Genomic DNA, 25,510 nt, shown 5'->3' with positions numbered 1-25,510 from the left:
TTGATATTGGCCTATTCAGCAAAGAGTAAATTAGGAAAGGCACAACTATTTACCTTCCTTCCTATTAAGGATTGTTACCGAGCCAAATTTCATGATGAGTACCTGTAAGTTCGAACCAAGCAAACAAATAACATAGGAAAAGGCACAGCTATTTAATCTCGTTAGTTTCCACTATTGCTACGTAGCCAAATTTTTATTATCAGCATCCATAAGTTCAAAGAGAGAAAACTACTTTTTATCAAACATGGAAGCTGACATACGAGCTATCTTATATTAAAACAGTTATTAATAACCTGTTCATGAACAACACTATACAAGAAAATGCAGCACCCTCTATCCTTCAAAAATGGGGGAAGAATAAGCATCTATATGTCAAGTTATCTACAACATTGAACAAGACTCCGTACAGCTTTCCATGCAATGTAATTCTGGCTAGAATGTACTAACACTAACATAGTAAATGCTTCTGGCCTTCATTTTTGGCACAAACACATGTCCCCTAGGAATGAATAAGCTAAAGGAAATTGCCATACAGGGAACAGTAAGATTGAATATTATTATGCTATAAAAAGCTTCTATTAGCTGCTGCGTTTTGAATTTTTTCTATAACCTCATTGATGGTCATGGTCCCGAGTTCTCCCCCATGTCTCGTTCGAACAGTCAGAGTTTCACTTTCAACCTCTTTTGGCCCCACAACTGCCATCAAAGGTATCTTCTGTGTTTCTGAATTCCTAATTAGTTTGCTAAGACGCTCACCAAATGATAATTCTGCTCTAATATTTTTCTCTTTCATCTTTGCCACTACCTTCCGACAATATTGAACCTGATATAGTGAAAAGAATTATTCAGCGACTGGTACCTTTCTTGTTAAACAAAAAAAGCATCTTTAATCAATCTACTAACCTGAGTGTCTGTTACAGGTAAAATACGGGCTTGCACTGGAGAAAGCCACAAAGGAAAGTCACCAGCATAATGCTCTATCAGTATGCCAAAGAACCTTTCAAGAGATCCTAGGATGGCCCTGTGAATCATGATGGGCCGTTTTTTCTCTGAATTTGAATCAATATAGAATAGATCAAATCGCTGAGGCAAATTGAAATCAACCTGCAAACAGCATTCTATTGCATTATATCATAGGCTACAGAATCTATATTTCACATAACTACAGCATCGTACTCTTTTTATTCAACCCCAGGAGAGAGGAAACATCGTATCGTGAAGATAACCTAGACGAAACAGTAGATGAGTATCTGAATCCATAAAAATACATAATCGATAGAATCTGGATATTAATCATCCAAAATAATTATACCTGAACTGTCGAACACTGCCACTTTCTTCCAAGTGCATCTTCAATCTTAAGATCAATCTTTGGACCATAAAATGCACCACCTCCTTCATCAACAGAATAGTCCCACCCCTTGTCTTCAAGAGCATCTTTTAAAGCACGGGTTGCTTTCTCCCAAATAACATCACTACCCACTGCCTTTTCAGGTTTTGTCGATAGGTTTATTTCATAATTTTTAAAATCAAACTGAGACAAGATTGCTTCTGTCAGATCTAAAACACTTCTTATTTCTTCCTTGATCTGGCTGGGCAAACAGAAGACATGTGCATCATCCTGTGACAAAAAGTGAGCTGATTCACAAATACGAAAGAGAATGAAATGCCCATAAATTTTGAACAAAACCTGGTATTGAAGCCCTTGACAGGTAAATACTAAAAAGTTACACATAAATGTAGAAACTAATGCTAGTCTAAATTTGTTACGTAAAAACCTAAATGAACACAACTAGAATGCAATCTCTTTTTGAAAATGAGTAATGAGCTGTAAATGGATAAGGCAAAAATCAGAGTGCATTAAATAGCAAGGATTTTGCATGTGTTCTACCTCCTAATACATATCTCCATTTAAAATTTACCTATTCTGATGTTTTAAATATTTCCAACGGATACAGTAAATATTTACATATGGATTGTTCCATTACCATATGCATTGGCGGCTTCTTCGATGTCCGTCTTTTAACAGTTGACCAAAAAGCAAACCTTTTTTTTGGGTCTATTAGGTATAACAACTGTCACAGCTTTAAATGTAACAAGAATACCTCCCCATGTGACTGTTTGCAATTCATTTAGCCCGTACTCACAGCTTTAAATGTAACAAGACTACCTCTCAATATTTCCACCGGATACAGTAAATATTTACACATGGATTGTTCCATATGCATTGGCAGTTTCTTCGATGTCTGTTGTTCAACAGGACCTAAAAGCAAAATTTCTGTGTCAATTAGGCATAAAAACTGTCGCAACTTTTTTTTTCTTTTACAGTAATGACCCAATGACTAAGCAAGAGTCGAGACATCCCATATTGACCACAGACGAAATGAAAACTCCTTGGGTCCACCTACTCCTTGAGCCTAATCAATACAGGCTAAGCATGTCGGGGAATCGAACATGGGTGGCGATAGAGTTAATGTTAATTTTTGAGTTAAACATGTTCTTTGCATAGGTCAGTTCATTAATCTATTAGCCCATTATTAATTCCAGTAATCTATTAGCAATCACATTAACCATTATCATATGATAGTAACTGATGAAAGAACATCAAACATAAATGAAGAAAACAAACCAAGACAAGAGGACACCAAATTTGGCGGATGCTAGGGAAAACCCCAAGATGGGGAAAACCCTTTGATCAATTCTTATTATTATATCAAATGTTCAGCAGAGAGAGAGAGAGAGAGTACAAAAGTCAAAATTGACTTGCCAAATCAGAGTCAAAACAGCCCTATCAAATCTGCAGTCAACAACCGTCAAATTTTACCCTAACCAGAAAGTCAACGATGGTCAACGCAGCAGAAAACAGTGCTTTATGGAGCTCGGTCAAAGGCAGTTAAACTCAGGCTTCTGAAGTGGTCAAGTCAGCCCAAAATAGTCATGAAAATAGCGCTCAAACTTGGTCAAATCTGCGGTCAACCCTGTGATTGGTCTGCAGTCAAAATAAAAAAAAATGCCTTGGTTCTCGAGCCAATAGATGCGGCTTGCCAAAAACGAAACTATGGTACAAAAATCGCAGTCAGAGGATGTCAAACCGGCCCGGTCAACGCTGGTCAAACCTGCAACAGTGTCTGAAATTTCAGCCCTGTAATTCGTCCTTTTGCTGCCACACGTGTGAGGAAACGAGATGCCCAATAAGCTATATGAACCAATCAGATGAGGAGAGAGAAGGATGTGTGAGTGAGTGAAGTGCCAAATGAGATTGGACATGAGCCTACATGAAGATGTGACCGACCTTGACAAATTGCACAGGTGAGCATAAATTCAAAAACACATTTCTGCTTGTCCAAAATTGATGATCTTTAGGTTGATTTTGGTCCTCTCGAAAAGAGGAATTCAATGCAATAATCATCCCCATCAAATGAGTTGTCCAATAGTGGAATTTGGCCCTAGTTTCCAATTTTAACACTTCCTCTCAACTAGGGAGAATTCCACCTGCCAATCCATCCATCATCTTGCCATCCTGCCATCATATACCGTCTTTATGTCTCGTCTCTACTCGGCTTAACACTGATGTAACAATGAAGAAGAATTGATTGAGAGTGATTCACAAGACCTTGCCACTCTCCACTGACAAAAGTCAATCCAGGAGTAGAACCCCAATCGGATTTGATCCCAAATAAAGTTGTTGAACACCATGCATCCTAGTCATAGGGAGTATGGCAATACACAATGCGTCCTTCGGTAATGCTATGGTCCCTAACCACTTTTCCCAACTCATTGGCTAGATGACTTCCCATGTATCCCAGACTACATGGGTAGGATGATGCTAGGGAAACAGCATGGAAAGAATAAATCACATCCTACTCACAACCACACATAGGGAAAGGATAAACCACATCCTACAGTCACATGTCACAACCATCGTAGGGAAAGGATAAACCACATATTACGCGCATGCAAACCACCAAGGGTAGGGAAAGGATGAACCACGTCCTACATGCATGCCAACCAACAATCGTAGGAAGGATCCTAAACGTGGGAAAAGGAAGAACCACGTTCCACCGACATGTCAACCATCGATCGTAGGGAATAAGCATCCTATATATGGGGAAGGATGAACCACGTCCCACCGACATGTCCACATGTGACAACCAATAGATGCCTATATGCATCTCTCAGTGGGGTATCCACAAGAGAAGGTGAACCACTCATCCTATGCATAGATCATCAGCTATAGGGGAAGGTGAACCACTCACCCTATGCTCTCATATATCATCATGGAGTATCACAGGGGAAGGTGAACCACTCGCCCTATACATAGTGTACCTATAGGGAAGGTGAACCACTCACCCTATGGTCGCACATAGCTCCAAGAAGTACCCCAGGACCCTAGGAGCTCCCAGAGCTCAATGTTCAACCAAGACCCTCCTAGTAGGGTCTATCCACGACTCCCAACCTCTCTCTGAAGAAAGATAATCTTGACCTTACCAAGAGGCTATGTAAGGATGACAATAATCTGCTCATCCAACCAACAATGATGGAGCTTGGTAGCTCTCCAATGTACCATATCAAGATAAAGTGGTACCCAATACTTGGAGTTGTAGTGGAACATGGATTCTCTGAAAAATGAATCCCACTCAAGAATATTGCAATATACAATGGTGGTTACCAGCACGTGCTCAAATGGCTCACTGAAGAGCTTCCTCAACCAACTGGCTTCATAATAAGCCATACTTGTTGCTATATACATTCAGCCTCAATAGTGCTTCCAGAGCAACCGAATCAAGAGATATAGCACTAGATGTGCTCTTTCCATCCATCATAGTGCCAAACGAGCCAGCATTAGAATATTCATGGAATCTTAGATTCTCACAGTGTACCTCAGATTATAGATAATCAAATCACAGAGATATCTCAATAAGCAACTATCCAATATATGAGGCTCATCCATAGATCGACTCAGAGCTTTCATAGCGAGGCATATGACTGATAGGGTGTTTATTAAGAACACAAGGGATCCCACAAGATATACAGATGTGGACTAGCAACTTCTCCATCTCATCAGAGCTTTAAGTGCAGGGAATAATGCATCAAGGCTAGGTAAGCCATCTTGACTTTAAAAGTCAACTCCCTCTTACATTGATAAATGAGAGGGTCATCAATCAAACATCATCAATAGCTGCATCTTTACAATCCAATCAACATGGTTTGTCCATAACTCCCTCTAAATATAGGGAAACTGAACTTGCCAAAACATAATGATCGAGCCACTTGTAACTGGTCAGTTTTCCTTAGGTCCATGTGCCAAAGTCATCAATCATAATCATGCAACTTCCATGAATTTGCCTTCATCAATAAACATTAGGCAAGAAGAGTCATCAGGTCATACTGTCGGGGATTCTATAGCTCCCTCTGAAGCCTTGCTTCACATGATCATCTAGCTTTCAATCATGAGCTTCTCATGCAAGGGATTAGACTTTCCACGAGGCAACTACAACAACAAACTTCTAAAAAGCTTGCTTCAGATCAGAGAGTAAATTATGAAGAATCATCATGGTCCTTCTTCAACCAGAGTGAAGAAATCCTCCCATGAGATTGTCCCAAAATAGCTGCATTATCCTTCATTGTTAGATGACTACAACCAACATATTAAATCACCCAATCCATGATAAGGAGGGGTCCTTCGCATGTAGGCATACATATTCATAAGATCTTGGCACAACGCATCAAAGTGCCCAATGACCCAATCAAGATGCCAAAATCAGGGTCCTCACAGTTCCCTCTGCTCATTGTGCTTGCCAACACATAGGATCTACCATGCACATCCTTCTTCCAATGCTTTCTTCACAAGGCACCTGCAATAGCCATAGACAAACACTACCAAGCACAATATGTGATCATAAAAGCATGAGATACGATCTAGGGTTTTCATACACAATGGAGGATGGAATTCAAAACATCATCCTCATCAATCATACCGTAGAATCCACAAACCCTAAAAAACAAAAGAAAAGGTTTCTTATTCGAGAGCATAATAGGGTTAGGGTTTCATATGTGAGCTAGGGTTTCCCATGAATCCTCTAGGGCTCTTATTCAAATCAAACCCTCCATCAAAACATCCTTAAAACAAATAAAAATAAATTCATTGCACGTACCTTGATAGATACCATACCTCTGATTTTACGTTCATACAGGTTGCTACAGGGATTTGCTCCAAAGTGCCTTGCACTTCTTCTATCTACCAGACTTTCAAGGGTACTATCATCCTTATCCAAAGGTGCCAACATAAAGGAGTTGCATACTTTTCCTTTGCTTTAGCTGCTAGACAAAATTAGGATCACATGGCGGGCTGCGACTAAACCTTCTCAACAAAATCACATCAGCTGCTAGATAATGAGAAACTTAGTCAACAATATGACATTATAGAGGGCTTTTACTATTCTTCAAAATCATTTTCAAATTGATGTCTAAAGGAACCATCCATTCTCATAACTGCATCCTCTATTTTCATTGGCTTCAGGGCACCTTTTATGAAGGCTTTGTTACCGCTCAAACTAGCAAGGGTCCTAGAAGGGGATCCCAGAAGGGCAACCGCTAGGTCAAGGGCAACAATGGAGCAATAGTCCACTATCACCTCAGCTAAAGCTCCCTACTCTTTACGAACTTTCACCGATGGGAGGAGACCTAGTATGAAGGGAATCACTATATGAATGGGTCAATGAAGAGGTAAGGAGTGATTCCTTAGGCCTATTCACAAGAGAGACTCAAATGTATGGTTTACTTGCTTGAGAAGCAAGGTGTAAGGCTCTCTAAGAAGGGCCAAGGGGATTTCAAGGGCTAGGGTTTGAAAATAAGACTTATGAAGGAGGGACCTAGTCCTAAAAACCTTTGTGAAAACTTGGTTCCAAAATGGTCTTTGTGAAATTATCTTCAAAAAGTTGCGGGACCACACGAGACCAAGTGGACCCAAAATTAGGTCAAGAAAGAGGAATTGGTCACTCAAGGAGGGGCTTGACCTAATTGTGGAAAAGAAGAGGATCAATGGAAAATATTCTTGAAATGGAATGCAATGATCCAGATGAGGTCACTAGCCAAGGGAAACCTAAGGCAAGAAACGGTCTTCAAGCTGGGGCTTGCAATATCTCGAGATCTCATAGTCAGATTTGCTTCAAATTTGGAGGGCCTCTAGAGCAAACTCCAGTGCAATTGTGGACCAAAAATCGAAGTATTTGGATGGCTATATTGTGAGATAAGTGATGCCCTAGGTGACCTATGTAGGCTAGGCCTAGAAAGAAAGGGAGAAGGTGAGAAAAATATGCTTTAAGGTGATCACCTATGGAAGACCAGTGCCTATTCCTTTGGGAGAAATGGAGTCAAGAAGATTCCAATGATTAGGATGGTTTCATTCAGTCAAGGAGGCCTCTAGAACAATTTCACATGACAATTAGGGCATGAGGAAAACTGCTTCAAGGTCTTTATACTTCAATGTGCAATATGTGATGACTTATCAAGATAAATTTCAATAAAATATCTCTAGGAACATTCACTTATTCAAACATGGCCCATAACATGATGCAACGCTAATAAAAGACAAATTTATACCTTTCACCAAAGAAAAGTAGCAAAATTTCGTCCTAGTATAGCGAAAATTCTAGCATCATTTATGTGACATAGAAAAGAATGACAAAATAGCATTAAAAGAGCACTTACATGTGAGAACAAGTATATCCAATCATCATCATATGCCAATATAGAAGCTCCAAGACAAAAATGAAGATATCCAAACATCAAAATTCATCCATCCATCCAATTTTGTCCTCCAAAAAGAATAGCGAAAATCTCTTAAGAGAGAATGATCAATCCAAGTGATGATGAGAGAAATGAATCACCTCTCATCTATTTATACACTTCCTAATGAATTCGATTTAGCTAATTAGGCTTAATTTAGCCCCTATAATAACAAAACATTTGGTGAAAAGCCCACCAAATAGCTTAATAATGTAAAGTTAAGCCTCTCAAGAGGGTTGAATGATCAACAAAGTGATGTCGTTGGGCCTTTAAGGAGGCTTGATGAAGTCCAAGAGGTGCCATGATGAAGGAAAGGACTTGAAGCATAGTGGAAAAGGGATTGGCCCTTGGTTATTCAATCAATAACTCGTGGTGCTCCCAAGTGGGTGTGGGGGCACAAGGAAAACCTCAGGGGTCTCCAAATGGATCCAATATGCCTGTAAACCATCTGTAAGGGTCGGATTGATGACATAAACCCTCCATTTTCTACGGAAGACATCCTAGAACATCTGCCAAGTGTATGGTGCCATTGTGGAGTAGGCTATGCATGGTGGACCAAGTGAATCATCATCATCCAAAAGGTGGAACACGAGCAATCAATGAACATCATGGGGGATCCATGAAGTAATATTTGCTATGGTGGAAACCCATGGCTCTCAACACTCACCCTACAAATGCCAATGTGGCACTCTGGAGAGCTAGGACCTCGTATAGGGAGACCAAGCCCTAAATGAAGACCCACCTGCAATCCTGCATAAGATCCAATGCGTCCCCTTGCCCTCCAATACAACAAATCATTAGAATAATCAAGTAATAATGCTTACAAGTTATGGGATCAATGGGGCACTTCATGGTGGCATGCCCTTCCATAGTGGGCTTTGGCAAGTACAAGTGTCTCCAAGCTCAAAAGGGGGTTAACCAAGGACCTTATTAGGTGGTTTCAATCTTTAAAGGGGATAGCATGTCCATAGTACATCCTTTAAGAGATAGGTGGCAAATGATATAATGATGGAATGGAATGGGGGTGAGGGGAAACATCCAGACCACATGTCAAGGTACATTAGGTAGCTATAACAAGGAAAGCCCACACCTGGGTATATGAATGTGTAGGAGGGAGCAATCGTGGTACATGAGTTACCCCGACCTTGATTTTTCCACCCTTCTTCATATGCCTTTTGCCTTTTATGATTTTTCTTTGGTTAACCACTTGGGGCTCAAGGGAATGAGAGCATGATGTGTAATATGTAGCAGTGAATAACCCCTTGAGGTGGGGCAGTTCATCGCCCACCAGGGGTTGGGACAATCATAGATTCATGGGTTCCTTAATGATGGAGGGGGCTCATCTAGGGCCTGTTACCACTTAAACTAGAAGGGGGCTAAAACGGACTCCTAAAGGGCAACTGCTAGATCAAAGGGCAATGATGGAAGCTTGGCCCACTATCACTTCAACTATGACTCCATATTCTTTATAGAATTTCATCAATAGGAGGAGACCCTGTATCTATGGAGTCACAAATGAAGGATAAATCAACAAGTGGATATAAAGTGACCCAAATAATCCCTTTCTAGAAGAAGGTCAAGATGGAGCTTGTTTGCTTTCTAAGCAAGGTACAATGTCTTCTAGGGGAAGGATATGGGGATTTGAGGGATAGGTTTATGGAATATGACTTGAGAAGAATTTACCAATCCCTAAAATCCTCATTGAAATTGGTACCCAAATGGTTCTTGGAGAATTGTCTTTTCAAAGGAATGGGATCACATGGGACCAAGTGGACCCAGCCTAGGTTAGAAGGTAAGAATTTAGCAACCAATGATATGCTTAACCTAAACAAGGAGGGGGGAGGATCAAAGAAACGATTTTCACTTAAAGGTGTTAAATTTATCCTATGAGGCACTAGCCTTGGGGATACTAGGGCAAAGTTTGATCTCGAAGCTAGGGCTTGGCTTTTTTCACAACTCAACCATCGGAATTGCTTCAAAATTGGAGGGGGCCCTGAGGACACACCAGCGTAGGAGAGGCTAGGAGATCGAACTTTTTGGTGGGCTAATTTGTCGGGAAAATGATGCCCTAAGTGACCCAACTTGGCTAGACCTAGAGAAAGGTGAAAAGGAGTTGATTTTTGGGTGACCACCTCTTGATAGATCAGTGTCTTCGTCTTGGGAGAATGGAATCTATGATAAATATCAATGAGTACCTTGTTCCTTAGTCAAGGAGACCTTAAGACTACCTCGCTAACCTTCTAGGTCAAAGGGAAGCAACCCTACAGCTTTTATACTTCAACTTGCAAAAGGTGATGGCTTATTAAGATGAATTTGTTGATAGAATTATCCCTAGGAAATTTCATTCAAATTACATGGCCCATACATTGAGAGATGCTATATAGAGACAAAATTCCACAATTTAAGCAGAACATGCATGCAACAATTAGCCCTAAAAATAGCGAAAAACCCAATCCAATGTATATGACAAAGTAAAACAAGAATAATGCTAAAAGCATGTACTTACATGTAATAGCACATAGCCAACCATCCACAATTTGACTATAGAGAAGCTCCAAGATAAGATAAACCAAATCCAAACATCAAAATTCATCCATAAAGCTTCAATTCATCCTCCAAGAAAAAGTGCGAAATTCTCAAGAGAGAGAAAAGATCCAATCCAAAGTGATGATGAGCAAATGAACTCATCTCACTTGTATTTATACACTAATGAGTTTGAATAAGTCTTCTAGGCCTACATAAGCCCCAAAAATAAAATAATGTGCTAATAACCTAACTTTTGTTGACAAGCCTCCCAAACTAGCTCACAAGTAAAATAATAAGCCTCTAAAGAGGCCAAATGATAAATAATACATGTCATAGGACCCTCCAAGGGGACTGATGATGTCCATAGGTGACATAATGAAGAATAGGACCCTCAAAAGTGATGGACAAGGGGTTGGCCCCTTGTTCTCCAAACAACAAACCTGTGGTGCTCCTAGTGGGTGTGGGAGCACAATAATAACCTCATGACTCTCCAAATGAGTCAAAGATGCTTGTAGTTCACCTGTAAGGGCTTTGATTATGGTGTAGGTGATACCACATTATCCTACATGTCCTAGGTCAGCTGCCAAGTGCATGGTACATCTGTGGGGCCAACTGGGCAAAGATGAACTAGATGTATCTTCCTTGTCCAATAGGTGAATCTTAAGCAATCGTTGAACATCCTCAAGGATCCATGGAGTGTTGTCTATTGTTGTGGAGGCCCATGGCTCTCAACACACACCCTACATGTGCCAATGTAACCCTCTGGAGGGTTAGGACGTCGTAAAAGGAGACCAAACCCAAGATAGAGACCATTTGCAATCCTACATAAGATCCATTGCGTCCCCTAGCCTTCTAGTACAACAAGTCATTAGAGAAATCGAGTAAATGAGCTTACCAACCATGGACACAGATGGAGACTTCATAATGGCTTGCCCTTCCATAATGGGCTTCGAGATGTGCCAATGTCTCCCAAACTCCAAATGCGGTTAACCAAGTATCTTATTAGGTGGTTTCTACTTCTAAAGGGTATAATACGTTCAACGTACATCCTTTAAAAGGTGGTGGTATGTGATAGGGAGGTGAATGAAGTAGGGGATGAGAAGGAGCAACCCTGGGCCACATGTTGAGGTGCAAGGGTAGCTAATAAAAGGGAAGCCCACACTTGGATTTATAATGTAGGAGGGAGCAACTGTGGTACATGAGGTGCCCTAACCTTGATTTTTCCACCATTCTTTATATGCCTTTTGCCTTTTTATGATTTTTCTATGATTAACTGCTCAGGGCTCAAGGGACAAAAGCATGATGTATGAAATATAGCAGTGGATACCCCCATTTAAGGTAGGGCAGTGCATTGCCCCCCAGGGGTTGGGAAAATCATGGGTTCCTATTTGATGAAGGAGGCTCATAGAACCTATAGGAACCAGGGTGATGGCCTTGATGATCGGGTAGAGCTCATGTATTGGCTCTTTCCCGCATGCTAAATGTGTTTGTCCCGACCATCTTTTGCATTTTGTGGTACATTTTCCTGTTGAATGTGGCCAATCATGCTTTTATCTTTCTTTTTAGCTACATCAACCTCTGGGGGATCATTCCAAGCCTAACCCAAGGTATGGGCAAGGGAAAGGGGAAAGCCAACCCTATATGGACCCAGTGGAGGAATGTGGACCCGGGTGGGAGAAATGATGAATAGGGTAATAATGAGTGGAAAGGGAGTAATATATGCAAATAAGGGAGCGGGACCACGCAACCAAAATCAGGGTTTCCCGTGAAATGCCATCCCTACAGCGAAATGGTCAATAAAAGAGATCCCAAGGGATTGGAATCCAAGGTTAATATCCAAAACCGATCTAGGGGACGAGAGAACAGACCTAGCCCATTCTTTCCACTGAATCCCCCCATTAATCCATGCCCAAAATTGTCCATGATAAGAAAATTACAATACTCAATTACCAAATGACAAGGCATACCTTTAGGTTCGGGAGGCCCACCTTCAAACATACGATCATGGCAGATGGGTGAGGGACCACATGGTTGGCTCAAGTGGTGGAGAAATGGCACAACGAGCTAGTTGGTGGCTGCAAGGGGTTGTTGGTTGTCAGTTGAGGACCATCTTGGAGAAAAAATTCTCCTAGGGATATCACCCACAAAATGGTGGGTAATAGGGCCCATAGGAACCAGGGTGATGGCCATGCATAAGGGGTAGAGCTCATGTTCAGCGTTTGCCCATGTGCTAAATTTGTATATCCTAACCATCTTTTGCATTTTGTGGTACATTTCATGTTGAGAGTGGCCAAATTATGTTTTTTACTTTCTTTTTTGGCTGCATCAACCTTCGGGGCATCGTTCGAGCCCCGACCCAAGGTGTGGACAAGGGGAGGGGGAGGCTAACCTTATGTGGACCCAGTGGACACATGTGGACCCAAATGGAAAAAGAGATGAATGGGGCTCAAATGAGTGGAAAGGGAGTAATGTAGGTGGTATCAGGAAGCGGGACCACGCAACCAAAATTAGGATTTCCCATGTAGTGCCAACCCTAAAGCTAATGGCCAGTAAAGGAGATCCCACGGGACTAGGATACGAGGGTAACCACGGAATCGGGCAATGGAGATAAGAATACAAACCTAACTAACTCTTTCCGCCAAATCCCCCCACCAATTCATGCCCCAAAGTGCCCATGCCAAGTAACGAAAATTACTCAACTATACCAATGAAAATTCATGCCTTTGGGGTTGGGAGGCCCACCTTCAAACATACATTCATAACATATGGGCGAGGGACTGTGGAAAATCAGTAACCCGATTCCTACTGCAACAAACTGATAATACTTCACCTACTTACAAGTTACTTGCAGTTTTCTACAGTAAACACTGAAATACATACACTGCAGCCTACACAAAATAAAATATTGTGAAACTAAATGCTGCACTAGAGAGAAATAAACACACACATCAACATAGTTGTTTTTAGACAATGTGCCCAGAAAACCGATGCATCAGCTGAGGGTTTTATTATTATGCAGTAGTAAATCTGAGTACAAATCATTGGATGCCCAAATTGGCTATCCGATATAGAGAAATACTAGCAAAAAGTTAGTGAGGAGAATCTGACACTAATCCGAGAGATCCGACTCTAATCAGGGGCTTGTTCACTAGCCCCACGCTGCCTCTATGCAGCTTCTGTGTCACCCCTACGCAGATCTGCGTCGCACTGGTTGGGCTCTGCATTAATCCCTCTATTGACCTCCCGCTGTCTAGAAATTCGACCTCCCTTTGGTCTCACACCCTGGCTTCTGGCATTAAATCTCATCTCTCCCCGCTGGAATTCAAACTCCCTCTAAAGCTTTGCACTGCCTCTGCATGGCACTCCGTTGCCTCACTGAACTACTCTCTGCCATCTCTGCCTTGCACTCCCCAAATCTGGAAAACTTCCTCCGGTCTACTATCCCTGCCCCTCTCTCACTACTTCGACTTTACTAAATCACTTCCAGCAACTCACAACTGCTACTCAGGAAATCGATTCTCTAGCAAAATCAAACTACTCAAGTGTCTTTCTCCAACCACATCGAACTCCTTATAATCTCTCGTTGGAGCTCCAACGGCCAGGATTAAAACATAATCGATGGCTAAGATTAACTTGGAGTTGATCCTCGTCTTCTTCTAGAAGATTCACACCTGATTTAATTAATACCCTTTAATTAACCAGATTTCCTAAGTTTAAACTTAGGGAACCATTAAAAAAAATTAATTATTTTAATTAAATCATCCCTAGGTGGAATTTCTAGAAACGATTTCTAGGTTTTGGAGAATGCATGTGTCTAAGCCTTTCTGCAAAGCTTCAAGGCTAGAGCACATCCGATGCTACAAAAATCAACACTCCCTCTTAGCAAGGAATGTGCTTTAGTGTTGCAACCCACTGAAGCATTACTCTGACTATGCAACACCTCCTGCTGCCCTATTGATGTCTGGCTGCTGCTGCCCACCAACTACTGCGCAAATCTTATATGAGTTTCATTTGTGCTACTGTTGGCCCTGCTGAACTGATCCAGGAGGATTCTCCAGTTGCTCCAAATCCAAAGGTCTCAATTGTCTTCGGAAATGGCTCCAAGTTGTAGAGCCCATCACTCTTAATCTAGCACAACTTTCGGTTTCTCATTTGGTCTCGGATGAAGGAGAAATCATCTGTCAAAATTTAGGTGTTGAAGGGGCTTTTTGGCCATGTGTCGTTTCTGCAATTCAACACGTGGAGACAATCAAATCAATGAGGTTCAGTTCATCTCTACTACATATCTCCAGGAATGGTGAGAATTGTGGATTTTGTTCATATCATGGGTGCATAGTTGCATTAGTGTTTATGGTGAAGTATTGACAAGCTATATATTAAAAAACCATATGTCACTATGGTACAAACATTATAAGGTGGCCGCATATATCTATATATTAATGATGAAAGGTATATGGTTTTAAAACCTTAAGTCCAAATGCTAAAACCTAAGCACAATGACAAACCATTGAAATAATGGTTGAGATAAGGTTAAAGACTCTGTTATAAATGGCGGAATTATAACCCATGGCACGTTGGATAAAGTGGAATGGAGTCTTAATATAGTTTGGACTATATAGTTAAACCGATGGCTTATATGGCAGAGATCATATGTTTAAACATTGGAGCAGAATTTTTAATGTAATAAAGGTTCGTTGAAGTTTGTAAAAACATATGGTATGCATAACCCATGGTGGCGCATTATTAAAGTTCTATGGTGGAGCGTTGATATTTGGGCAGTGTTAAATGTCATGGTGTATGGCAAAGTTTATTAAAGTTCGATACCAACAAAACATCGAAGATCCGATCAGCGGCCAAGGGGATTTGCCACCAAACCACCAAAGTGGGTAGAGATCACATGTCACAGTTGTCAACAAAAAATTCCACGGGGTGCCATACCATTTCACTGCCACGATTTTAAGTTGCTTTATGCAGATTCCTCCAATGATATGCATTTTATACATTGGTTATAATATTACACCAAGGCGCAAGAGGGTATTCGGTCCTATCATTATAAAACATATGTATTATGAGAAATGCGCCTCGGATAGGAATACATTAATGATATATGGTTATGGATATGCACCAAGCTAATTTTTGCGCTTGGTGTTGTAATCTAATTGCACCATGTAAAATTCAGTCCAACTAAAACAAAACCACTTTCTATGTTGAGCCCGAGAGGTTCAACCTTGGAACCTACCGAGGCCTATTAAAAGACTCAATCATTGCACCAGCAAAGGGGGAGGTGTTAAGTGAATTGCAGAACAAAGAGGTGTCTTTTCAGTTTTCATTCATGTAAGCCTATCTTGGCCATCCTTGAGCCAAATTGAGAATAGAGACAAGCATTGGAAAGTTGAGACAGGAGGCTTTCTTTCTACAGTAACCAGCAGTGCCTGCGTGCACAGATTAGTTGGTGAAATCTCATGTAAAGAAACTCTTTGGATCATTTCCTAATAAAATGGACGCCCACTTGGAAGCGGACCCGGAGATGTAGTCCAGGAGGGACGAACTTCGTCAACAATTTGTTGTGTTTGCTTCTTATTTTTCTGCTATCATGTTATTTGTTGCACTCAAGTTTATGTTTATGGCATATTAATAATCAGTTTCCCTCTTTCATTCACACTTATGCAACCTTAGTTAATGTTGATAAAGTTGTGCAAATAATCAATCCTGTAAGATTTTAGATCATATTTTGGTATCAGAGTGAGGTTGATCATGTTTAAGCAGGATATTTGCCAATGTGAATGTTGACTAGATCCAAGTCGCGATGTGGAGAAGGGAAACTTGAAGAGGCCAATCCAGAGATTGGAAAGAGGAAATTCTTGCAAAAGATGGCAGGTTCAAATGAAGGAGAAGCTCCTGAGACAAAGAGCGAGGAGCAATTTCAGCAGATGTTCCTTAATATGCAAAGAATGATTGCAGAACTTTATGAAGACAAGAAGACCAGAGATGCAGCGTTGTCTTCAAAAATAAAGAAGGAGAAAAAGGGTAAGGAGAAAGCTGATAGTGACGAATCTCCTCATTCTCCATCTTCGTCTTCTAAAGGCATGAAAAGGGACAAGAAGAAAACCGATGGTAATGAACCTCCTTCTCCTCCATCTTCATCTTCTTCTTCTTCTGATGATTCAAGTTCAGATTCTGAATCAAAGAAGAAACATAAGAAATCTCATTTTTTTAAGCTTGATGTTAAATTTGAACTGCCCATATATGATGGTGAAATGAATCTTGAAAAGTTAGATAACTGGATTAAACAACTTGAAGTGTATTGTAGAATTCAGAATATTGTTGATGATTCTGCGAAAATTCAGTTAGCTACACTTAGAATGGGGGGAACAACTTTGATTTGGTGGGAAAGTAAAACTCAGTCAGATTTAAAGCATAAAGGTAAAATTATCTCTTCATGGTCTAAGTTTATTAAAGCTCTTAGAAAGCAGTTCTATCCTTTAGGATATATGCAACAGGCTATAATAGATTGGCAGCATTTGAGGTAGGGTAAAGGACAGAGTGTGCAAGAGTTTACTCAGGAATTCAGGAAAAAGGCATTAGCACTTGATGTTCCATTAAACACACGGGAAACTTTGTTAAAGTATATTGGAAGTTTGCATTCTTATTTGCAACATACATTGCTTATGTTTAATCCAATTGACTTTGATGAAGTATGTGTGCAAACCATTCATATTGAATCAGGTGGCAGACCTTTTCAGTGGAAACCATTCAAGCAGTCAGAACACCAAGACTCCAAAGAAGGCAAAGGAAAGGGTAAGTTGAAAGGAAAGAAATTGGCGATAGCAAAGAAAGAAGGGGAAAGACTTACATGTACTCATTGTCAGAGGGTCGGACATGATGAATTCAAGTGTTGGAAGCTTCATCCAGAACTTAAGCCAAAAAAGTTCCTTAAGGAGAAAGGTGAAATGAAAGCGAATGTTGCAGTCCAACAAGATTTGGGATCTGACTCCGGTGACAAACAAAAGATTACCGCAATGAGTCTAACAAGTATACTTTCTGAAGCTAGTTCTAGTTCTACTTACTCTGCATCATCTTCAAAGATTAATAATGTGATTGATGAAAAGAAGAGGGTTGAACTTTTTCACCTAAGGATTATTTCCAAGCACACTAAGATATACACATTATTGGCAGCGGATCACAAGCAAACTTAATATCTGAGGAACTAGTAAGGAAATTGGAATTGGAAACTAAAAATCATCCAAAACCATACCCTTTAGGATGGTTAAAAGAAAACATTTAGATGCATGTCACCAAACAGTGTCGTTTAAGGTTTGCAATTACAACTAATTTTGTTGATGAAGTTGAGCTAGATGTGATTCCTCTGGATATATGTGGAGTTGTGTTGGGTAGTCCGTATCTTTATGATAGACATGTTATTTTTCATAGAAGGGAGAACAAGTATCATATTTTTAAAGAAGGAATTGAATACATTGTCAGGGCACACAGAAGTAAGACAAACTTGGATTTAATCAATGCCAGTCATTTGAAAAGGTTAATAAATTCAAGTAAAAGGTATTTTCTCATGATTGTTAAAAAACAACCTAAAGACAAGTATGATGCTTTTCAAGGGTGTGATTCTCAGTTTAAGGACAAAATGGTTGAAATGGTAGATTCTTATAAAGAATTGTTTAAAGAACAGAAAAGTCTTCTTCCAAAATGAGAAATGCAACATGAGAATCAATTACCATCTGTTGCACCTCTTCTAAATATTGGCATGAATCATATATCAACCATTAAATTGTATTTAAGAAATGGTTATCATTGGATGTGTATTGTAGAGAATGGTGATTGGAAAACTGCATGTGAGACTAGAAAGGGGCATGATGAATGGTTGATTATGTCATTTGATTTATGCAATGCTCCAGCAGCTTTAATGAGAATTATGAATGATGTGTTTCATTATTTTCTTGATAAGTTTGTCATAGTCGATCTGGATGATATTCTTACTTTTAGTTCAAGTTGGGAAGTTAGAAGTTTTGTGGGTGCAGTTCAGTATTGGAGGAAGTTTGTTTTTCATTTCTCTTTTATTGCATCACCACTTCATGCTTTAAAAAGTTTTAAAGCCTCATCTCAGTGGGGAGGAAAACAACAAAAAGCATGTGAAACTTTAAAGTAGAAAATTGTAACAGCTCCACCAGACCTTCAAAAACCGTTTGAAATAGAAACTGATGCCAATAGGTATGCAATGAGTGCAGTGTTATTTCAGAAAGGAAAGCCTATTTGTTTTCATTTTGAAGCATTATCTAAAGCAGTTTCAAACTATCCAACTGATGATAAGGAATCATATGCATTATTGGAAAGTGTTAAATAATGGAAACATTATTTAATGGGCAAAGAAACAGTGATTCAAATAGATCATCAGCCACTTCAATACCTTCAAATTCAAACTAAGTTGCAGCAGTCTCAACATTATAGATGGATGGGTTTTTTGCAGCAAGTCCACTTAGTAGTCAAGTATCAAGAAGATACATCAAACAAAGTAGCTGATATGTTGTCAATATTTTCTTTGAATGTTCCAATTTTTCTGCAAAATAGTTCTTTAGCACATGCAAGTTATATTGAACAATACACTGCAGATATTGTTTTCAAAGATATTTGTGAATCGCTAACTCATGATGCACAGGTGGAAGAAGTAAATTACCATGTTCATAACAGGATATTTAACCATCTTGGCAAGTTGTGCATACCGCGGGGAGAAAGAACGCATGTGATCAGGGGAACATTTCCTTCTCATGTTTTAGGGCATGCTAGTGCAGGCAAGACAGTGGCACAACTACAAAGGTTTTTCTATTTGCCGCAGATGAATGAAACAATTCACAAGTTCAAAATGTGCCATGAAAAGCATTAGAAGGGTCATCACATTCAAGTTGGTGATCAATTATGGCTTTACATCAGCAGGGTAAGGATGAAAAGTGAAGGTCAAAGGAAGGTCCGCACTTGCAAGCATGGAGATGTCAAGTATCGTCAAGTGAGACTTAAAGGCATGAATCCAGACAAAGTAAGGTGGATGGAGATCAAAAGGGTGAGGGAGTTGTACCCTCACCTCATGTCTGCTTAAAACCAAACTTTTGGTGGTCCAAAAGCTTCCAGTGGAGAGGAATGATCCAAGAGGATTCTCTAGTTGCTCCAAATCCAAAGGTCTCAGTTGACTTCAGAAATGGCTCCAAGTTGTAGAGCCTGTCGCTCTGAATCCGACACTACTTTCGGTTTCTCATTTGGTCTCCGGATGAAGGAGAAATCATCTATAAAAGTTTAAGCACCGAAGGGGCTTGCTGGCCATGTGGCGTTTCTACAGTTCGACACGTGGTGACAGTCAAATCAACGAGGTTCAGTTCATCTCCGGTACATATCTCCAGGAATGGTGAGAATTATGGATTTTGCTCATATCATGGGTGCATAGTCGCACTAGTGTTTATGGTGAAGTATTGACAGGCTATATATTATGTTATCCTCCACAATGTCCCAAGGCTGAGAAAGGAGATCGACAGAGGTAACCTCAAACCACTTAGGGTTCAGCAGCTAGCCCTGCTAAACCAGAGAGGGCTCTCTCTATGAGCTCACATCCAATGATGACTGGAGTGGGAAAAGATGTTAGGCTAGTTATTACAGCACTAGGGTTTTGCAGATTTAGGGTTTGCTGGATCAGAGGTACAAATCAGGGAACTTGGTCAAGTCTTCAAAGGTTCAGTTGCATGAGATATAAAGGAGCAAGGTAGGCATGCTTTTGTGATAGCTTAGAAGCTAGTCGATGTAGTGTAGGGTTGAACAAGTAAGAAAATCAAGATGAGCATGTGAACCATGAATTCATCTATCAGAAGACTGAGCACATAAAATGAGATTCCTAACAAAACAGAGCTTAGTTACAAGAATTATGTTTAATGCCTCTTAGAAAAATCACTAAAAAGCATAGATATGGAAAGGAAACTAATTTATCATTCATATCAATGTTTAACAGGAGAAAAACAATATCACAAACTCACACCACAAGAATTCCTGAATAATAGCTGCAACTTGGCCTTTGATTTCTTGTAAAAATACGATGAAGTACAAGCTACAAGATTTCCACTTTATTATGTCCAACCCTGACTATGACTGAAAACTAGATACATATAGATCAAACAACCATTTCCCCTCTCTCAGGGTTGAATCCTTCAGTTTAAGAATTGATTACATGAAATGCTCAACAAACCCTAATGTCTAGGGAGGTTAAAACAAATCCTCCTTTTAAACTTTGATTGAATTGTTCCTCATAAATGAGGCCTAAAATTACATAAAAATTACTCTAACAAGCTCATTAACCTTCTATTACATCAGTTCAACTCACAAAAGAAGAATTACATCATAAAAATCCAAGATTGACTGAAGAAAACTCGAAATCTAGGCTAACAGGCAAAAGCACAACGCCTGGTCTGAAAAGGTGGTAGAAAGTGGTTTTTTGACCCATTTTTTGGCTTTTTCTCCTAACTAATTTTTTGACAAGGCACCAAAAGTAGATAGCTGGCATGTATAGGTCATTATCTATCCATCCATATAAACTTTTTGGCATTTGGAGGTCTGAGGAAAAAGCACAGCGCCTAGCAGTGAGACATTTCAAAATTTTCAAATTTTGCTCAAAATTTCTGCAAAAATAAGGGTCAAAGGCAGAGAGATATCTCACTAACCATAAGGTTTTTTGCAAAACTGAGAGAGGGTTTTCTTCTTTGGCATGTTATGAACAAAAAACTCCTCCGGTTTTCAAATATACTTTCCCATTTGTTCAGAATCCAAGTTTGAAGTTGGTCACTAAAAATGCATCGCCATCTGGGAAAAGCACAGCGCCAACTTGGAGGAGAGATTTGACTGCCTTCCTGTGCTCCAAATTTTGATATGAAGGTACAATTGGAAATATTAGGATGTCTAGTACACAATAGAGTCATCAAGCACTGCAAACATGTAGGAATTTACAGGGTAAGTTCCTCAGAAAGAATACCAAAAGGGCACCGCTCACAACCAGATCACAGATCAATACACCAGTATTTTTGACGTGGTTAAAACCCTCAAAGAGGGAAACAGTCCACGGCCTGTCCCAACGTGGGTACTACAGGCAATTTATTAATCAAAGAATGAAAATTTACATAAGCTTCTCTCATGCACGGATTACCCGAACAATGACCCTCCATGCACTTTAAATAGAACTCATGGACCAATCGGGTGTCAAGCCACGGATCAAGTGTCGGTAATACTGAGGAGAGAATGAACCGTCGGATCACTACATATCGTGACCGTCGGATGTAAGTTACAAAATGTACAACGGTAAAGAAACACACTTTACCTAACTCTATACCTAACTCTACACTAGACCAAGTTGAACTTAACTATATCCTATGTGTCGGAATATCCTAACATCCCCCCTTAAGAACAACTTGGGATAGGATTGAAGGATTTACAAATATGACACAATAGGAGAAGGAAGGAGGCACTAGAGCCTATCCCCCCTTAGTGACAACTTCCTAAACTCCAAGCATATATCGAAGTTTAGTGAACTTCGCCTCTGTGAGAGCCTTTGTGAAGATGTCTGCAACCTGATCATCTGTTGGACAATATTGCACTTCAAGAACATGGTCATGAATGAGTTTTCTGATGAAGTGCATGTGTAGTTCAATGTGTTTGCTGCGCTGATGCTGGACTGGATCTTTGCATAGCTGAATGGCACTTTGATTATCACACCAAAGTGTGGTTGGATGCTGCTGCTCAAAGCCAAACTCTGATAGGATCTGACGAAGCCACAAGGCTTCCTTACTAGCTTCCACGGCACCACGATACTCTGCTTCTGCTGACGAAAGAGAAATGGCAGCCTGTTTCTTACAAGCCCATGTAATAGGTCCTGAACCAAGAGTGAAGACATAACCGGCAGTAGACTTCCGATCATCAGGGTCACCAGCCCAATCAGAATCAGTGAAACCAACTAACAGAGGAGCTGCTTTGGCACTGTAATGAATCCCAAACTGTACTGTACCTCGAACATAACGAAGTATTCTTTTAGCTGCTTTCCAATGACTTTCACGGGGGTTTTGCATAAAACGAGCAACAAGGCCAACAGCAAAGGAAAGATCAGGACGAGTATGGGTTAAATACAAGAGTTTTCCTACAAGTTGACGGTATAAGGTAGCATCAACTTCAGGAGAAGTACAAGAGACTGAAAGTTTGACTCCAGACTGAAAGGGAGAAGGGGCTGGCTTACAGTCTTCCATGTGAAAATGACGAAGAATATCACAAGCATACTTGGACTGGGAAAGGAAAATACCCTCCTTGGATTGCAAGACTTGAAGACCGAGAAAATAGTGTAAGTGTCCTAAGTCTGTCATTTCAAATTTCTTTTTAAGGCTGGACTTCACATGGTTTATAAGGTTGGGATCACTACCAGTAAGAATAAGATCATCAACATAAAGAACAAGGATGATAAGAGAGTTGCCCACTTTCTTGGTGTAGACAGTATTGTCAGAATGACACCTAGAAAAGCCAGATTCTAAAAGAAAGCTATCCATTTTGGCATACCAAGCCCGAGGAGCTTGCTTGAGGCCATAAAGGGATTTCTTAAGTCGACAAACAAGGCTGGAGTCTGTTTGTATGAAGCCAATGGGTTGTTCCATATAGATTTCTTCCTGCAAGTCCCCATGCAAGAAGGCAGATTTAACATCCATCTGATGGACTTCCCATTTTAAAGAGGCAGCAAGGGAAAGAACAAGGCGGATAGAGTTCATTTTGGCAACAGGGGAGAAGGTTTCAGTGTAGTCAATGCCTTCAACCTGTGAAAAGCCCTTAGCAACGAGACGAGCTTTATGTTTATCAACTTTCCCATCTGGTCCATACTTGGTTCTGTAAACCCATTTACATCTAACAAGTTTGCGTCCCTTTGGTAGAGGAACAAGATCCCATGTATCATTTGTCATCAATGAATGATATTCTTCATTCATAGCTGCTTCCCAATGTGGATGGCCTGAAGCTTCTGCAAAAGTGTCAGGATCATGATTTACTGGAGCTTGAGCCAGTAAAGAAGAGGCTCTTTCAAACTGAGAACGTGTACGTCGCTGATCTGTAGGATCACCGGCAAGATCACCTGCTGCATCCCGAGTAGCACGGACCCATCTTGGAAGTTGAGGATCCTGAGAAGGTGGGGGAGGATTATCATCCTCGCTTTCATCATCTGAAGAAGAAATGTTTTCAAAAGTAGAAGAGATAGGAAGAGGTGGCACATCCGCTGGACTAGGCTCGCAGGCCGATTTATTTTCATCAAATTTTACATCTCTTCTAATGATAACATTTTTGGACTTAAATGGAATAAGTCTATAACCTTTTACATCTTCAGAATATCCAACAAAAGTACATTTCTCACTCTTAGGTTCTAAAGCTTTATGCTTTTCATCTGGAATATGGGCCCATGCTTCACTTCCAAACACACAAAAGTGACTTACATCTGGTTTAATGGAACTCCAAGCTTCTTCTGGAGTGATATTCTCTAGAACCTTAGTAGGAGTGCGATTGATTATATAATTTGCACAATTAATTGCTTCGGCCCAAAAACTAAGACTGAGTCCTTTAGATTGCAGCATACAATTAGCCATTTCCTTTAAGGTGCGATTTTTCCTTTCAGCTACACCATTTTGTTGTGGAGTGTATGGAACAGTATGTTGCATTTGAATTCCATTTTCGGTGCAAAAGTTGATGAATGTGTTTTTAACATATTCTCCACCATTATCAGTTCTTAGCTTAAGAATTTGATGTCCAGATTGTTTTTCAACAAAGGCTTTGAAGGCCAAAAATGTGTTAAATACTTCGCTCTTGAGTTTTAAGAAGTATACCCAAGTGCGTCTGGAGAAATCATCAATGAAAGTTAAGAAGTACTTGCAGCCAGAGAATGAAGCAACAGGAAGAGGACCACATAAATCACTGTGCACAAGCTGTAAAGGGGCTGAGGCGTGCCAAGAGGCACGTTTGTCAAAACTGTCCCGATGATGTTTTCCGAGTACACATCCGGAACAAACACCATCTCTGCAAGATACCATAGGAAGACCTGTCACCATATTTTCTTTACATAGATGCTGAAGGGAGCGATAGTTTAAGTGACCAAATCGCTCATGCCAAAGTTTGCTCACTTCATCATTATGAGCAACAAATACTGAGGGAAGATTTGATGACCCAAAGTTGTGAAACTTATACAACCTTGTGGAATCATCAGCAAGACCAGTAGCTAGAATCTGTTTAGGATCTTTTAGATCCTTGATTACAACATCATGAGGTGAAAATTCAACAATTTTACCTTCACCTGAATGAGTTATCTGATAGACAGATAGAAGGTTGCAGGATAAGGTTGGAACACATAATACATCATTAAACTGACCATTGTCTAGATGAACAGTTCCAGTCCCTACAACATTAAGAGATCTATCATCACCAACATATATATTTTTGGTGTTACAATCATTTAAAGAAGAAAACATGGCTTGGTTTTTGGCCATGTGATAAGAGGCTCCAGAATCAATGAGCCACTCATGAGAATGAGAAGAAGAAGAAGATACATTTAATGCATAACCAGACTGAGATGATTGACAACGACATGCAGAAAGTGCCATTCCGGAAGTTGAAGTTGAAGTAGGCTCCACATGGATGTTATGTTTCTTCATTGCGGCTTCCAAGGCTTCCATCTTCTTAAAGCATTTAGATTCTAAGTGGCCATCTCGATTACAAAAGTTACAATGTCTATCAGTCTTCTTCCATTTGTTTTTATTGGTCTTATCATTTTGCTGAAATGATCTTTCATTTTGAGGCTGAGTTGGTTTAGGACCATTCTTTTGAGGATATGACTTCTTAGGATTCTTTGAATTTGGTTGCTGCTGGGCGGCTAACGCTTTCGTGGAAGAGTTTCCAAGATTAAGAAGACCAAGGTGTAAGAGTTTTTCTTGTTCTCTTATTAAGGAATCACAAAAGGAGTCAAAGGAAGGGGCCTTGTAGTCTTTTCCTTGACAAATGAAAGCTTCCCTTGTAGAATGGAAAGTGGAAACAAATACAGAGTAGGCTGGTCCCAACTTAGTAAGGATGGAATAAATAAGGTTACCATCTTCTTTCTTAACTTTAACACCTTCCAAGAGATATCTAAGGGTCTTGAATTTGGACA

At 40.1% G+C, this 25,510-nt stretch overlaps 1 protein-coding gene across 1 annotated transcript in view; it reads right to left on the bottom strand.

Moving 5' to 3' along the window:
* Positions 1 to 245: 245 nt before the first annotated feature.
* The window catches only part of LOC149186749 (threonine--tRNA ligase, chloroplastic/mitochondrial 2-like), a 217,327-nt gene continuing 192,062 nt past the window's right edge, over positions 246 to 25,510 (bottom strand). Inside the window, exons 7-9 of the mRNA XM_089411117.1 lie at positions 1,313 to 1,621; positions 904 to 1,104; positions 246 to 823 (exon numbers count right to left, since the gene is read on the bottom strand). Coding sequence (XP_089267243.1) covers positions 563 to 823; positions 904 to 1,104; positions 1,313 to 1,621 — 771 coding nt within the window. The 3' untranslated portion in view covers positions 246 to 562. The remainder of the gene's footprint in view (positions 824 to 903; positions 1,105 to 1,312; positions 1,622 to 25,510) is intronic.

The sequence above is a fragment of the Pinus tabuliformis genome, chromosome 3_1 (genome assembly GCF_031772625.1).
Source record: "Pinus tabuliformis cultivar Carrire ecotype Pingquan chromosome 3_1, CPIR1, whole genome shotgun sequence".
Taxonomy (NCBI): domain Eukaryota; kingdom Viridiplantae; phylum Streptophyta; class Pinopsida; order Pinales; family Pinaceae; genus Pinus; species Pinus tabuliformis.
This window is presented reverse-complemented; position numbering and strand designations above follow the sequence as displayed.